Source organism: Aulonocara stuartgranti, assembly GCF_965226115.1.
Source record: "Aulonocara stuartgranti genome assembly, chromosome: 19".
NCBI classification, from domain to species: Eukaryota; Metazoa; Chordata; class Actinopteri; order Cichliformes; family Cichlidae; genus Aulonocara; species Aulonocara stuartgranti.
Window position 1 is genome coordinate 2018224 of NC_138955.1, and position 16943 is coordinate 2035166.

At 41.3% G+C, this 16943-nt stretch overlaps 4 protein-coding genes across 6 annotated transcripts; 1 reads left to right on the forward strand and 3 right to left on the reverse strand.

The window, feature by feature from the left end:
* Positions 1–13: 13 nt before the first annotated feature.
* Positions 14–5102, reverse strand: fosaa (v-fos FBJ murine osteosarcoma viral oncogene homolog Aa). The gene is made up of 4 exons (XM_082515401.1): positions 3048–5102; positions 2129–2356; positions 1693–1800; positions 14–1572 (listed from the first exon to the last, which is right to left on the reverse strand). The coding sequence occupies exons 1-4, from the start codon at positions 3183–3185 to the stop codon at positions 904–906; spliced, it is 1143 nt and encodes a 380-aa protein (XP_082371527.1). The 5' UTR covers positions 3186–5102; the 3' UTR covers positions 14–903.
* Positions 5103–5202: 100 nt separating this feature from the next.
* mlh3 (mutL homolog 3 (E. coli)) lies at positions 5203–11063 on the reverse strand. 3 transcript variants are annotated; one of them, XM_082515399.1, is made up of 12 exons: positions 8040–11062; positions 7852–7953; positions 7668–7747; positions 7431–7535; positions 7251–7335; positions 7089–7157; positions 6865–6973; positions 6046–6205; positions 5933–5956; positions 5737–5815; positions 5482–5633; positions 5203–5378 (listed from the first exon to the last, which is right to left on the reverse strand). In XM_082515399.1, the coding sequence occupies exons 1-12, from the start codon at positions 10531–10533 to the stop codon at positions 5307–5309; spliced, it is 3531 nt and encodes a 1176-aa protein (XP_082371525.1). In that variant the 5' UTR covers positions 10534–11062; the 3' UTR covers positions 5203–5306. The 3 variants fall into 3 exon arrangements, with proteins under 3 accessions (XP_082371525.1, XP_082371524.1, XP_082371526.1); XM_082515398.1 differs by having other exon boundaries at positions 7668–7771; XM_082515400.1 differs by lacking the exon at positions 7852–7953 and having other exon boundaries at positions 8040–11063.
* A 792-nt stretch (positions 11064–11855) lies between these two features.
* Positions 11856–12722, reverse strand: acyp1 (acylphosphatase 1, erythrocyte (common) type). The gene is made up of 3 exons (XM_082515821.1): positions 12615–12722; positions 12370–12457; positions 11856–12244 (listed from the first exon to the last, which is right to left on the reverse strand). Exons 2-3 carry the CDS (start codon positions 12448–12450, stop codon positions 12029–12031), a joined length of 297 nt encoding a protein of 98 aa, XP_082371947.1. The 5' UTR covers positions 12451–12457; positions 12615–12722; the 3' UTR covers positions 11856–12028.
* A 70-nt stretch (positions 12723–12792) lies between these two features.
* On the forward strand, positions 12793–16942 carry LOC309695292 (uncharacterized protein). Its single transcript, XM_082515819.1, has 3 exons — positions 12793–12880; positions 14208–15458; positions 16670–16942. The coding sequence occupies exon 2, from the start codon at positions 14300–14302 to the stop codon at positions 15440–15442; it is 1143 nt and encodes a 380-aa protein (XP_082371945.1). The 5' UTR covers positions 12793–12880; positions 14208–14299; the 3' UTR covers positions 15443–15458; positions 16670–16942.
* The last annotated feature ends 1 nt before the right edge of the window (position 16943 follows it).

Genomic DNA, 16943 nt, shown 5'->3' on the forward strand with positions numbered 1-16943 from the left:
CTGCATACTGCTGCTGCCGCTGCAACCACAATAATACGACTCAGATGCAGGCCTGCGCTGGAAAAACAGTACGGCCACTGATCTACAGTGAACTCCCACCTCCGCTTCTTCAACAGCAAATATCTAAAGGGTACTACAAATAAAATAAAAATATTTGTATTTGAAATATTTTAAAGGAATTTTACTTTAAGTTTCTTTGGAGGAAAAACCCCCTCATAATTCAAAGTCCACAAAGTGATCAGCACCGAGCACCACTGTGAACGCAGATTTATTGTAGTTATTCAGCAGCATAGTTAAGCAATATATGCCCATTTTACTTGTTTGTTTGTTTTTAAATTTAAACAAATAAGTCAAAGTCTGAAAGGTAAAAAAATAAATCATAAGTTACATCTTGATAAGATATATATATCTATATATATAATAGTATATAGCACTGAATGTTTTCATGGAAAACTTTCAACATTTTAACAATGAGGTCAAACCACACTTGATGAGGTACGCAGGTACTTAGATGGATATGTAAAGACATTTACATCAATCAGTACACTACTGACACCAAAAAACACAAAACCATACTGTTACATTAAATTCCACGTTACAGCTTAGATCTAGTAACAGATCAGATATGAGCTTTGAAAATTATTTGGAATTTTTCAGCATGCGTTTAAAATCAAAACTTACTTCAGTCCTTCCGGTTAAATTAAAAGCCATGCTTTTAGCTACATCACTCTGTTGACTATGTATCTGAAGAGAGTTTATATGTTTGCTTAGTCATGTACAAGACTTTTCATGAATGTGTTCCTTGAAGCATTACAGCATACGTTGTTCATATCATTTCAACGTCGGGAACCTGCAAACAGAGAGACCAGAAAGAGATCAAACAGATCAGCGCCTCTTTGCATTTTATAAGGCTAGGAGAGTCGGAGAGTTGAGGATGTCGACAGAATCGCCCTTGCTTCCTCCACCTTTGTGGCTGTCTAGTCCCTCTGTGAGAGAGTCCAGCTCAGGGCACGCAAATGTGAACACAGACAGGTAGCTGCTGCAGGTAGGGGTGGAGGTGACCACGGGAGTGCTGAGAGGCTCCAGGTCGCTGGAAACCGACTTATACAGAGTCTCCCAGTCCGAGACCCCGAGAGAGCTACTCAGATCTATGTCTGGCACGGATCGAGCTGTCTCCATGGGAGTCTTCTCCTCCAGCGTGGGTAAAATATTGTCCAGTAGCCCCTCCTTAAGGTCCAGGGAGGGCTCGAGATCACAGATGTTGATTTCAGCACTTGCACACAGCAAAATATTCGAGTTCCCAGAGATGGCTGTGGACGGATCGCTGGGGTCGTCCATGTCTTGGAGTGATGGAGCTTCTTGCGTGCCATCCTCTGGAAGCCTGTCCTCGTCTGGACTGGGCGGTAGGCCTGGAGACCCTGTGGACTCTTGGAAAATGGATTCAAGCTCTTCTGACACCTGGCACACCGGCTTATGTGTAGCAAGAATAAATTCGAGCCGTTCTTTCTCTTTGATTAGGTTGGCTATTTCGGTCTCCAGGGCAGCCTTTTCCTCCTCCAGCTTGTCTGTCTCCTTTAAACAGATCGACACCAAAAAATCATCCATGTGGAAAATCAAACAAACAAACAAAAAGCAAAACACACCGCAGTAGGTGTAAATGACAGCTGAGCAAATTAATCACTGTTTACTTACAGCTTGCAGTGTATCTGTGAGCTCCCTCCTTCTGTTGCGACACTTTGCTGCAGCCATTTTATTCCTCTCCCTTCTTATCCTCTTCTTCTCCTCCTCCTCAGGAGACAGCTGGGATGTAAGGGAAATAATTCAGTCATTACCACGAAGAATCCAGCCATTTCTTCCCCTAATCCACAACACCCGCTCCCAGTTCGCCCTCTGAAGAGTGGCAAAAGCATGTTTCACTGCAATGCGTCTAAAAATAGACTATTGTTGCAGACTTGCTGTGACCTGAATATAAATTGACTGCCTAAGGAAGGCACACAGCCCGCACACGGCACCAGAGGAGCATGCACAATAGCTCGGCTGCACACAAGGAATTCAGATTGGCATATGCAAATTGACACTATTGACTGTTCTGTCCAATAGCAGGTAGACTTCATCGGAGCTAACCTACCTGCTCTGTTTTCCCCTTTCTGGCAGCATTTTTTCCCTTACTCCCGCCCGCTTTGGGTGTTGCCTGGTGAGGGCTTCGCGGTTCATTGGCTTGCTTGCTACCCAGAGACGGGGAGACAGATGTAATAATCGTAGGCTGGACCATCCACTGGAAATCTGGGGTAGAGGAAATTGCTGTAACCGTTGGAACAAATGGAGTGTCTTCAGTGCTCATGTCTTGGCAGACCTCCTGAAAAAGCAGAGATAGTACTGACAATGAGGACTACAGTTACATTTATTCATTTATACCAGAGGTTTCACGTGGCTCTGATTGTGATGCTGAAAATCAATAAAAGCCTCTTAATCATTTGTTTATAGTCTAAAACAGAGGACACCCTGCATGTGGTGTCTCTTCTTGAAATATACCCGACCAGAAATAGCCTTCTCCCAGATCAATATTTGACTTTATCATTGTTTCTGACGTCAACACTGACGCAGAGATGCTGTGGAGTCTCCTGAATGGATTTATTTTTCTCAATGAACCGCTGCATCGACACGCTTGCATTTTGGTCCCAGGACGTCGGAATCATAACAACCGACCTACAGGGCTATTTTGTCACATTTCCACATGCACAGATTTCCGATGTCTCACGTCTTATAGGCATATATGTATATATAAATATGATGCTTTAAAATTAACCGCATCCAGTTAATTTAAATCTTATCAATCAGTTCCCCCTCCCCCCCACCACAGAGATGAAAGCATTTGAGCATCCAGTCTGTGGCTCACTTTAAAAAAAGAAGAGAGAGAGAGAGAGAGAGAGAGAGAGAGAGAGAGAGAGAGAGAGAGAGAGAGAGAGAAATGGTGATCTTTAATCTGTTTTAAACGGGGTGCCTCCTGGGTAGCGTGTTAAATAAATGATCAACAAAGCCATTCATACCTTTGCATTGCTCTCTGTGGAGGACGCTGGAGAGCTCGCCTCCTCTGGCGTCTTCTGGCAGAGTGTCCCGACAGGAGACTCTGCCCGGCAGGTGGGGGAGACTGAATCCATGTCAGGCGTCAGGTTGTTTTGATACATCACGAGGAGAAAAAAAAAGAAAAAAAAGAAAGAAAGAAAAACAAAATCACACACACGCACACGCACGAGTCCTGATTAATGACAAATATGACTGTGGCCTTCCGCTGGGGAAGAGCAGCTCGGGTCTTTTCTCCAGGTATAGTCTACCTGGTAACTGGACGACTAGAATGCAAGCCCCTCCTTTTATGCTCTGCTAGAATTTTATGAATGAACCAAGACTGTACCATCCGCGGAGGGGGGTCAGACTGACAGCCACATAGGCATATTTTGGAGTAAAAGGCCATCCTGTTGACATTTATCCACCATTATATGCACTCCATGAGCGATATCTGACACTTTATCCCTTTTGGTTTGTTTTTATTTACGCCAGTTAGGCACCGCAAGATGACCAGACCCCCCCCTCCCCTCCCTCTCTCTCTCCCATTCACAAAAATGGCTATCGGCCTCTTATTAATGCAATATGGGATGAAAAACGCGAGTCTATTTATAAATATGCCTATGTAACCATTTCCTGGGCGATAAAAACTTAACGCCGTGCTGTATCAATTTAGTCAAAGGTTAAATAGAGCCGTGGTGGAAACGGCTCCTCTTCAATAAAACCTCATTTGATTCCAAGGTCAAGTGGACATGTTTTGCTCGACCATTTTAAAATACACACTGCAGCTCGCATTTATATTTAGCTCCATAATTTATCCGAATCCAAAAACCCATCTCATCTCCATTCGCCATTTCACATTGATAAAATGCGGACTATGCTGGGAGGTTTTAGCTGTGTGACAGGCATCTGTTGTCGAGCTCAGGCTTTTTTCCCCACCGATGATAAGAATCAGGGATTGTTCACAGACATAATGAAATGATGCTGAATTGTTTACTTGGGAGGGACATGTGGGGGCGGGCAAGTCACGTGGCATGACCCGGAACTGTGGGGGAAGAAGGGGTCTGCAACACAGCTGCTCAATACTCCAATCACAACAAAGGAGCAGCGCTGCGTCGATGCTGTGCGCCTACTGTACCCGACAGCGCTCTCGCTTCAAGTCTCTCTGCCGCCCAACTCTAGAACATGTCTGCAAGAATGTGCTGCTGCAAGGCGCGGAGGCCTGCAAAGACACCCAAAAGCTGCTATACATTTTAAGACAATTAAACATAGCTCTCCAATTATTATTAATTCACTTTGTACCCCTTTGCTCCAACTGGGAATTATTTAAATGGCACAGCCTACCAGAGTACGGTTACTGATTATGATCATCCCTTTATGACCACAGTGCACCATCTCCTGGTGGCTGATTCAAGCACGTTAATGCACCATGTCACAAAGCTTAAATCATATCAAACTGGTTTCTTGAACATGACACTCGTGTCCCCATACTCAAATGACCTGTGTAATGCTATCATATCACTATGGTCAACAATCTTGAATGTTTCCAGCACCTTGTTGAGTCTGCCAAAAAGAATTAATTATAAGAATTTCTTATAGTAATATCTATTATTTTAAATAAATCATATCTCAATGAGCTATCAGCAATTTTTTTGTGAAGTAACATAATAGGCAAAAAATGTTTGTGGGAACTGAAAACTCCCAGAATAAAGTTGTTAAACTGAACATGATGCGCATGTGGAAGCAAAGATGTGAAGGATTTTCATAGCACTGACATTTATAACATTATGAGCGCCACACGATAAAATCCAAACTACTACAGCTAACAAAACTTACTGTTACTCAAATCATGTTACATACGTTATACTTACAGTCCTTTTTATATGTGGCCAGAGAGGTTTGGATAGCTTCCCCCCCCCCCTCAACATATAAAGTAATTAATTGAAAACAGCATTTTATATTTAGTTGGATTATCTTTGTCTAATATTAAAATTAGTTTGATGATCTGAAACATTAAGTGTGATAAATATGCAAAAAACTAAGTAGTGTGTAAGAGGGCAAACAGGCTTTCACAGTGCTGTATATATCTTACTATGACTTTCTGTTGCTTTAGATTACAAGAAAAAAGCTTGAGCCATAGAATTTGGGCAAAGAAACAGGAATATCTGAACCATTTAATAAGTTATGAATCTTTTTTTTTTCTTCTTAGAAACAAAACAACACATTTAAAAACAAAATACACACCCTTAAGCATTCCCATATAGCTTCCATGCTTTATACATTCTTCTCAACTTTCGGAGATTGGGTTTCTGGACTTCCTGCAAGGACAACAATACTTAGTCATCATCACAATATTGCACTGGACATTTCCTTGAATCTGACTTTTAGTCCAGAGTTCAAATGTGCAATGTGTTCTGGTACCGTGTGGTCTTTGTCCAAATGAAGGACGTCTACGAGGGGAACAATAGATGGACGGCCATGAGCACACTGGAAGGGCAGCTGGCAGGCAGACAAGGATGCCACCAAGCTGTGGCATTCATCTCTACTTAGGGTGTCGTTGAATTTGATGGCACCTGTTCAATGCAAGCATGTATAAAAATAACAAGCATAAAGATTTCAGGCTCAGAATCACAGAAAAAATATATTCAAGGCCTGAGAGAAGCTGATTGTCTTTACCGTGGCATGCCAGTGAGGCGAGCACTTTCAGAACAGTGAGAGGCAAAGTTCCTCTCACTCTACCTGTTGAGCGGAGTAGCTGGGGAATGAAAAAAGACCAAACCAAACCAAATATATTACTCCAAAGCAAATAGTACATACCATTGTGCATCACAGAACTTTAGTACATAGGAAAACAGAAAAAAAACTAGCTTACCTCAATCTGCTCTTGAAGATACTCCTGTCAGATAAAATTAAGCGGTACATATCAGAGAACAGCTTTGTAAAAGCCTCACTTAGCAAAAACAGTGAAACAGTAAACAGTTTTACCTCAGCAATTGGCTTTATAACAGATGGTCTTCCTCGCCTCAGCTCATTACTCTCTTTTTCCATAAAACACAATGGCACTTTCCCGACAAACACTTTTAGATCTGCTGCCCGTGAAAAATGAACTTCCAGGCCCAAACTCCTTAGATGTGGCTGACAGGACCTGTAGGAAAATACAAGAACAGTCTATGAGTACTAACTAAATAACATCTGAACACAAACTCTATGTACTACTGCTAGTCTACAAAGCTTAAGCATGTGGTGCAAAAAATACAATAAAGTAGTATACTTGACCATTTATTAAATTGTATCTCTAGGCACTTTGTTTTTCAGAATGACAATGACTCCAAACACACTGCCAATACAGTAAAAACATGCCTGGATAGAAAAAAAATATATGCTGGAACACTATCATTCATGGACCGGCCTCCCTAGAGGACTACAACATTACTGAAGCAGTGTGGGACCATCTTGACAGAGAACAGAACAAAAGGCAGCCAACATCCAAAGAACGTCCTTCAATAAGTCTGGAAAATCCTTCCTGAAGACTACTTAAAGAAAGAAAAGCTTGCTTAAAAGACTTCAGGCCATTCTTAAGGATAAAAGTGGTCACCAAATATTATCACAACTTTACAAACTCTGTTTTTGCCTCATATACTCCATTTCCATGAACATTTTCAATAAACAACTGCACCCATTTCCCATTTTCCTAACAAAATATGAAGAAATGAGGGGTGTTGGAAGATATTTACTATATGTATTCTGTCTTTGCAGGCTTTCCCTCTTTGCTTGTTGCCCAATACACCCAATAGATTTCCATACCTAAGCAGCCTTATCTCCTCTTCTGTTAGACTGATCCCAAGAGGTGGCAAAATGGTTGAAGTACACAGGCATCTCTCTCCTGGGACATCTGGGTCATCTGCATATGAATCTGTGACAGCACAAACAGCTATGACTGCAGAATTACAATAAGCACCTATTAACAGCATTATCAGTGTTTCAATAACAAAACTAAACTACTGTTCACTTCTTCTTCTTTTTTTTACCTGCAATTAAATTTTCAAGTCGCACTCTTTCATGTGCAGCATGTTGATCTACCAGCACCAACAGGTTTCCTGTTTTGTAATTGAAAATGTACAAATAAATAAATAAATAAACATGTCTCAAGAAAACAATAAATGACAAAGATTTAATGTTTCTAACTTCACCTTTAGTTTCAGTGTGTTCCACCAGCTCGTCATCCTTAGTACTAATAAGGCACGCAAGAAACTTTTTATCCACCTGATGAATAACCTATAGGAGAATTGCATCACAGCTTTATGACAGCGTTTTACTGAAATTTGTAAAACTGCTAATAAAAAGTGGTAACAGCTGAGAGATTAATTTGCCTTCATGGAGTGAATCATGGACTTAGAGAAGCGGTATGGAAAAAGGACGTTGTGGATCTTTACGGCCAGTCCGTCAGCTTGTCCACTGGAAATATCCACACCGACCTGTGGAGGGATGATGTAGTATCAAAAACAAAACCACCGAAGTGAAATCTGACTTTGTGTTTTGCTATGAACCAATCAGTTCGAGTCATTACTAAATCGAGTTAATACAAAGTAAAAATGTGTTTTCATTACCATTGGAGGGCGGACAAACACGGGATTATTCCATTTTGAGTACAATGAAAAAAGCGAGTTTGAGCTTTCACCAACATCACCTGTAAAGACGAGATAATAAAAGGCTGCAAATTATCAACTGCATTTTGTACATTATCTGAGGTCATGACCTTACAGTCTACACGCTTATAAATCTGTGAGGTACCTCTACAATCAGGCCCTGATCTAATCACCCTTTCTGGTCTGGATTTAGGCAGGAATGGCAACACTAGATCCACCTGAAATGGGTAACACCTGTATTCCATCCCTACATGGACATGACGGCATGCATTAAAACAGTAAACAAATTATCTGTATTAATGTGCATATGTGCAATTTTGTGTGCTAACTTACCCATTTCAGAAATGACACTAACTGCTATATTGGTGACATCAGACGTGCAGCGCACTTGAGTTTCCTCCATAGCTGGGTCCTCATATTTGCTGAGCCCGGTCACTCTGTTCACATAAACCGTCTTTCCGACAGATGCGTCGTACTGCTGGAGCCAGTCGCTCGATGTGATAGCCTCTTCATTCATAGCAAGTTCAGGGTTTAAAATGCAACCTGAGGCTGGCCTCATATTGAACTCAGGGTCACAGGGAATCTCATTGCTATCTTGGTTACCGTCAATTCCAGTACTGACACAGATAGTATCCTTTGAGATGCTTCTGGAAAAATCCAATGATACCTCTGAATCATCTGTCCCATGTTGTTTCAAATGACGGAGTTTAGCTGCCAAAGATTTTTTACCTTGGTTCTGTGCTGATTCTGGTTTTATCTTAGTGAAAATAGAGAGAGTTGGCGGGCTTTGGAGGCTGTTCTTTGCCTCATCTTTGTCCTGCATCTCATCTTCTTGTTGAACTTCCTGGAAAATTGATGTATTCAAAACAACGCGGTCTGTCTGAGGAGTGTCGTTCTTCAAATGAGCCTTGGGTAACTGTGATTCGAGTTCACCAGATTTAACACACGTTCGTCGAAACTTGTCAAGAGATCCAGACAATTTATGGCATGAAATTATCTTGGAAATCTTTGAGGGGACAACAGAGGAAGAGTCTCTGTATTGTTTCTGAGAAGATCTGCTTGTGTCTAGTGAGATTTTGCGTTTCGCAACAGAAGCTTTTTCTTCAGATTTTACTGTTAAACTTTCCTCCTGAAATACTGGCCTATTGTTTTGCAAAAGGTCCCAACTCTGCAGACGCTCTTGAATATATTGATCAGACAATCTGATCTTTCTCTTACTTACTAAAGTCTGTGCATGGCAGCTTGTATCCTGACAGTCAGGTACTATTCTCTCAGTGTAGTTTAAAGCAGGCTGGGCTTGTTGAATGAAGCTGTCATCTCCTTCTTTTAAAAGTAGCTCTCTTGAAATATGCAAAATATTAGAACCTTCCCCAGCTTCACTATATGCGGGCTCCACTTCTTTATTAATTTTATAAGATAAAGGTTCCACTGTAGCCAGATCAGACATCAGCTCATCGCTACATGCATTGTTTAAACATTTTTCACTGTGTACATTTTGCAACTCATTTGTACTTATCTTTTGCTGGCCTGGTTGTTCACTTTTATCCGATCTAGCCTCCAGGCAAACACCATCTTTAGAAACACTGTCACCTGTGTGATTACGATGAACAGATTCAGATGCCAGTCTCGTGCCAACGCTACAGTCCATTGTAGAAATAGTGGTAGCTGTTTGGCCACCTTTGTCACCGTTCTCTTCTGGTTCTGTTTTGCCAGTTCCAAACACTCTTGGAGATGCATAGTCCAAGTCGTCTTGAGTAATGACAGCCACCAAGTTATCCCTCCTCAGGAAAGCTTTCACTGCTTCTTCAACACAGAGCAAAATGCCATCCCAGTCTTTGAACTCTATTAGAGTTTTGGCAGGCTCGAGGGAAATGTCATACTCCGAGTAAGAGCATTTAATATTGATGATATACACTCCATACAGATCTTGGCTTCGCTTGTGCTTTGGACTTCTGATGACAGACTGCCCATCCGGACTGTCATTCTTCTGGTTCGAACTGGTCAGTCGGCGCAGGAGAACATTCAGCAGCTTGTGAATACGTGTTTTCAACAGCAGTCTTTCATTCACATACAGGAACTGTAAGCTGTTGTTGTAGTGGCCCTCTCTGCCAATGTAACCCATCACTTCAAACTGTTTGTATGTGTGGCTGATTTCTCCCAGCTTCTCTGCTCGCCCGAGATTATGTATCTGAACAAACCTGTGATAAGTGTTTCTTGCTTTCGGGAGCTGCACCATCATGGCTCCTGTGCAGTCATTCTTCAGGGTGAAGGAAACAGAGGGGTGCATCAGGGAAATAGCTTCCACTCTGTGCCTGATCCTCTCACCCTCCAGGACGGCATCAACCCTCTTCCTTCGGACAGGCATGTTGTGGAAGAAGTTACAAATGATGACAGTTGTGCCCGCTGAGGGTCGAGCAGCCTCTGCTTCAAAGACCTCCAAGCCCTTCCCCTCCTTGAATATTTTAACGTGTGTTTTTACAGATGATCTGGTCCGGGAGGAGATTTCAACAAGTGTGGCTAAAGAAACTAAACTCGCCAAGGCTTCCCCTCTGAAACCATACCACCTGAGGTTGTCCAGGTCCGCCACAGAAGTGCATTTACTTGTGTGGTATCTATTCCCAACACAGGCCATGTCCTCGGCGCTCATCCCAGCACCGTTATCGATCACCTGAATTTTAAATGCCTCCATGTCCATTCGGACTCCCACACAGGTCGCCCCGGCATCGATGCTGTTTAAAATCAGCTCCTCCACACACTGCTGAAGCGAGGGGATAGCGACACCGGAGCGAAGCTTCCCCTGAACCTCTTTGGGTAAACACTTAATCATAATGGGAATTAAATTCAGTTCTCTTTGTATCTGTGGTCTATCACCTGTACCGGCGACCGCAAAGTAAGAAGTTAGTTAACCGTTGCTAAGTAGTTAATGCTAGCTAATTCCAAAGGGGACTTTTTGACATTTTGAAGTAAAACCTCTTTCATATTTCATTAAATATGATAAAATATTTAGCATAATAAAACCATGCCCTCAAATACCTCAGCTGTTGTGTACAGTCAACGTGAAACAAAAACACAGGCCAAAACCGCTTAAAACTGGCTAATATTATAATACTGCCACCTTCTGGTGTGGTTGAATTTACTGCTGCGTTCGCGTCGACTCGGAAACTTCTATGCGTATGACTTAATGACTTCAGCTATATACAATGCTAATATTAATGTCTACAGTTTGTCATAGTCACCCCTTTCGATTGCTTACACTTGCGTCTTTGTAGCTGGGAATTCGGAGCTTTACTGGAAAATTTCGATCACCGCGTTGACTTGAATGTGCCATGTTTACCAGACATCTTCTTTCGTAAGTTAGCCTGCTTTTACTGCATACCGCCACCTCCTGTACGGAGTGTGCTGTTCAATGTGCTTATACACCCAGTCAGTTTTCCTTTCTGCAGTTAAGAAGTCAACAAAACAATTTCAGTCACATCTCCCTCAGTTAGCTTGCCCACTGTATACCTCGATATGGATAAAACTCAAGCAAACTCAAGAGTGGCCAGGCCTGCAACATCATCCTAACATGTCTCGATACATCAAGTTACAGTGGAAAAACACATTTTATTAATAACTTTAAATGCCCCGTTTGTGTACAAGTGTGCCAGTAAGTCTGCACAGACACATCAGATACACCTGTGTTTTTCATACCAACATGAAGTCAAATTATTTGCTGACCTACCCACTTTATTGGCATGTGTGGCGTTTACCTGTTATCTTAAACCAGAAGACCCAACAATATCAGGGTGTTTGTCCTTGGAATAACTGAGCTTGTATCAGTATCTTGATAATTTAGCAAAATAGTTTATGTTACCTTATGCGTAAAGTCTTTAAGAGCTTTTGATGAACCCTGAAAAGGTGTTATTATTACAGCTTTCTTTTGAAAACAGGCAAGCACACACATGTGCCTGTTTGCATGACCATGAGAACAAATATAATTTTGTTAAAGGCTTCTAAACAATAAAAAAAAATTTGAACAATGTAGCCACCTCCGCTAACCACTTTAAATGCAGAGTATAGGTCCTTCACAACCAGGCATGTTAAAGCTGACTGAGTTGAATATTCCTTCACTGCTGTTATTGCAATAAAATCAGACAATGTGAGTCCCAATGAAGGAAGTTCCCATTTATTAATGTTGTTACATATTCCGTGAACATTTAGGAGATCAAACGAATGCAGTACACCTCTTCCTCCCATTCAGTTTAAATGTTAAATTCCAACCAGTAAAAACAAAAAAGACTAAATAAATAAAACATCTGCATAAGTTAATATTAAAGGCACAGTTATTTTACTACGTTGAAAGATGAATGTTCTAGGCTGTCAACTTCTTTCTCATTCTTGAACTCTGCCTTGGTTATTTGTGACTTGGGGCTCCCAGTGGATCTCAGCCATTCTTGCATTTCCTTCACCTTTTTGCGTGGGCCTTGTAGCTGCCCTTGCACTGTTCCTGCTGGTGTGTTTTGGACCCAGCCAACAAGGCCAAGTTTCTTCCCTTCTGCCTGAAAGAAAAAAAAAAAGCAAAAGGGATTATTATTATTATTATTGAGATCGTGGAGGGCAAAAGAGATGTCATAATAGTAAGAAAATGGTAATCATAGGAATACAGGGACAATGTCAAACTCACCTGCGTGTATTTCCGAAAAAATACACCTTGCACTCTGCCAAAAATCTCATAATCCACTGAAATTAGGTCTTCATCGGCCATAACGGATCTTAAAAAAAAAAGAAAAAAAAGGCAGTCCTTTAATGCTTAAAGGTGATTTGTAATCACAGGTGACTGAAGCTATGCCAACATAAATAATACATAGCGCACCTAGCTTAGTATTACTGCTACTTTACTGCGCAAAAACTCGCTATCATTTAATTTACCTGAATTTTATCCAGAAGCCGTGAAACACCGACCCAGTTCCGAATTACAGCAAATTCAAAACATACGAGACGCCACTTCTTCTTCCTCTTCTTCTTTGAGTTCCTAATTGCATTATCGCCACCTACTGGGCTGGAACAGAGGATTACAGGAAGTGGTGTTTGTTTACCGGACCAATCAGAAAACAACCGAGAAGCTTTGTATCTAGGCAACAAATGTAAACGCTGGAAGGACAGGATTTTTAAGGAAAATATACATCGGTATGCTGGTAAGTAGATAGCAGATTATATTTATGAGAGTTTTCTGAAACTGGATTCTATTTTTTATCTAATAAATGTTATTGCAGACAAAGACATGAACATATCGGTATTTTTTGAATTATTAGTCGAGCGCACATTTATGGTCTTTGTTGTTAAAAAGTTAACAAAACCTATCTTGTGCCGTTAAAAACACTTTAATAAAAATAAATAAATAAACATGCTTGTCTCTTTCTGAAGCATTTGACCATCTCACCATGCGCCAAATTAAGCCTAAATATCTGTTGATAAACTGAACTGTAACACAGATATTTTTAAAGCAGTGCGTTAATTACCTTTGTACTTGAGTTTTTCCCCCCCTGCATTTATAGCCTGTTTTACAAGCATGGATTAAACCTAGTCCTAGACTAAAAGAAACATTTAATAAAGGTGATGGCAGAAACATTTCTTTAGAGCTGCTGAAATTTTGGGAGAGGCTGGCCGTCATCCCATTCTTCACTCGTTTAAGATTTCATTTGGTGAAAGGTCCAAGCTGCAGGCAGACCAGTTTGGCAGCTCGTGGATGCAGTACTGCTGTACTAGATGCAGTATGTGGTTTAGCATCATCTTTTGGAAATATGCAAGGCCTTCCTTCCAAAAGAACCACATGGAGAAGCATACATTGCTATAAAGCCTGTATGTACCTTTCAGGGTTGAGCATGGAGCCTTTTCAAATGTGCAAGCTGCCAATTGCATAGGCATAAATGTACCCCCACGCCCTCAGAGCTGAAAGCTTTTAAAATTTGGAATTGATAACAAGCGTAATGGTCCCTCTATTTTTTCCCCAGATTTCCCCCAAATTCTCTGCATCTTTTGATGATAATATGTACTGTATATGATATGATATTGAAAGGTTTCAAATGCAGACACAGTTTCTTTCCAGATTGGTGAACCTCTGCCCACCGCTACTTCTGAGAAAGCCTGCCTCTCTAAAATCTTTTTATACCCAGTGGTGTTACTGAGCTTTTGCAGATAAATCTAATGAACTAAAAAATGTTTTTCAAGAATTTCTTTTTTACTTACTTTTCCGACTTTTTGTTGCCTCATCCCAACTTTTTCAGAAATGCGAAAATATTTTTTTATGAAACAGTAAAACTGCTATTTGATAACATTATCTCAGTTCAAACATGTCATATGCTTTCTATGATCTGTTGTGACTAAAATGTGGGTTTATGAGATTTTCAGATAATTACTACATCCTGTTTTTAAATAAGCTTTTATACATCAACTTTTTTGGAATTGGGGCAGTGATATTGTACAAGCCTTACCCTTTCCCTTTTCTGCTTGCTTTTTGCACAGAAATTATACAATAAAAGGACCCCATATAGTGGATTCAGGTATCTTTGAATCTGTGGAACAACAGCTTATGATCTGTAACAACAGATGAAGTCATGAACACACATAGAAGAAGAGACACTCCTCAGGGGCACCACAACTTTGCAGGGGAAAGATGTGGCGTGCCTAATAGGAAAGCAGATGCAGTAAATCATCCATTTCCAAACAAGCCTGTGAGCCATAGAAGACCTAGCAGGCCTCAGGTTTCACTCGATTTGGATGATTTTGAAAACATCACAGTTTCTACTCAACCAGTAGCCCCTTTGTTACCCCAGGAGCATCATTCACATGACATCACAGAGACCACCGTAGCCTCACTGTCAGACAGACTGTCCAGTGAAGAGCTGCAGATGACCAAAGCAATCCATGCAAAACAGCTCATGCTGCAGGAGAAGCTCTTGAAAGTTGAATTAAAAATAAGACAAAAGCTCCAGAGGGCCAGCGCTGACTATGCTGGAGGTAATGAGAAAACGAGTAGGGAGGAGGGACACAACAGAGGACGAGCTCAGGTGCGAGAAGCTCAAACTAATACCAGAATGTCTGAGCTCCAGTTTAGAGAGCTAGCACGAGGCACAGATAAAGTGATGGAGGACAGAAGGTATGATGATTTTAAGCAAGTTAGGCTCAAACAAGATCAGAGGACTGAGGACAGAATGAGGACTACAAAGGAAGAACAGCAGGACGATTCAGAAACTATTCAGCCTAACAGGAAAGGAAATAAAGGCACTTATAAGGTCATATCCAGCAAACAAGAAGTGAGTGGAGAACTGAACAAATCAAGATGGCACAATGTGAAAGAGCATACCAGAGGAAAACGAGGAGATGGGACAGATTGTGGTACTGGTGGAGAAATAGAAAAAATAAAGTACAGTGATGTGCCTCAGGTGAATCTGCAGAAAACTCCTTATACAGGAAACCACAGAGGGGCAGGAGGAAATCAGCTCTGGGATTCGACTCTTCCATCTAGACCTTCACAATGGAGTGGACCACAACAGGGAGAGCTCGTGCTCATGGAGAGCACAGAAGTCAGCCTCCAGCTTTTTCCTTGCAAAGTCTGCAACAGAAAGTTTGCGAGTGAAAGATTAGAGAAGCACGTCCGAATATGTGAGAAGGTGAATTTTTCATGCCGGCAAGTCTTCAACTCGTACGCTAACAGGACCAAAGGATCCCAGATAGAGCAGTTCCTGAAAACACACTAGAAACAACAGTCCAGAGGTAAGACACTAACATGATCACTCACCGAACACTTTGTCAGCTACACTGCTCAGCTGCTCATTAATGCAAATATATGATCAGCCAGTCATGATGGCAGCAGCTCATGGGCAGGAAAACCTGTAGATGTTCAAACTGAGCATCAGATTTGGGAACGTGGGTGGTCTGAGTATTTTAGAAACTGCTGGTCTGCTGGGATATGCAATCTTTAAGGTTTACAGAGAATAGTGATAAAACCTGAGCGGCAGTTGTTGATGCTAAAGCTCAAGGAACAAGCCAGACTGCCTCAAGCTGACAGGAAGGTAACAGTGACTCGAAAATCTGCTTGTTACCACCAAGGTATGCAGAAGAGCCTCTGAAAACGATAAGCCTTGAGGCAGATGGGCTAAAGAAAACCACATCCTGTGCCACTCGTGTCTGCTAAGAACAGGAAACTGAGGCTACAAATTGCACAGTCACCGAAATTTGACAATAATTTATCTAAAAAAAAGAAAACATGCAAAATCAGTCAATTTATATTGTTACATTCACTTGGTAGGGTCAGGATTTTGCATCAACAAAAGGAAAAAAAATCTTGGCACACTTTGGGCCTCTTTGTACCAACTATCATTAAAATGCCACAGCCTGTCTGAATATTGTTGCTAACTGTGTCCATCCCTTTATGACTACAGTGTACCCGCATTTTCTGATGGCTATTTGCAGCAGGATAATGCACCATGTTCTGTGTGATGCTATCATGTTAACATGGACCAAATATGCTCCTAGCACCTTGTTAAATCCATGCAATGAAGACTTAAGGCAGTTCTGTTGGCAAAAAAGGGGGGTTCAACATGGTAGTAGTCAGGTATAACTAAGGTATAACGAAGTTTAAGTCGTTTTCTTTTTTCAGCTGCTCCCTTTAGGGGTCACCACAGCAGATTATCTGTCTCCATTTCACCCTATCTCTAGCATCTCTAGCATCCTCTATCACACCAACCCTCTGCATGTCCTCCTTCACTCTATACATGAACATCCTCTGTGGTGTTCTTCTTTTCCCTTCTATTCAACATCCTTTTTTCAGTATATCCAATTTTCTTTCTGCACATGTCCAAACCATCTGTCTTTCTTCTCTAACTTTGTCTCCAAACTACTAAACCTAAGCTCTCCCCCTCGATATACTCATGACTTGTTATGAGTACTGGATTTTATTTTGAACTGTATTTGTTTTTGTCCAGGTTTTAAATAAAAAGAACAGATCACAAAACTGCCAGGGAAACCTAAGCAGTCTGCCTCAGGCTCGTCTCCAAGCTGGCACATCGCAGCCAAAACGGATCAAGAAATCCTCCCCTGACAGCAAGCCTGAGATCTGTGAGCGTCAGCACATCAAAAGTCACCTTGTTATGATGATGGTGTCACTTATTAGATCGGCCACTTTGGAGAATTTATTCATCTGCTGCCATTTCAATATTTCCCTCATTATTGTCTAATATAATTCATGTTCTTAAAGCA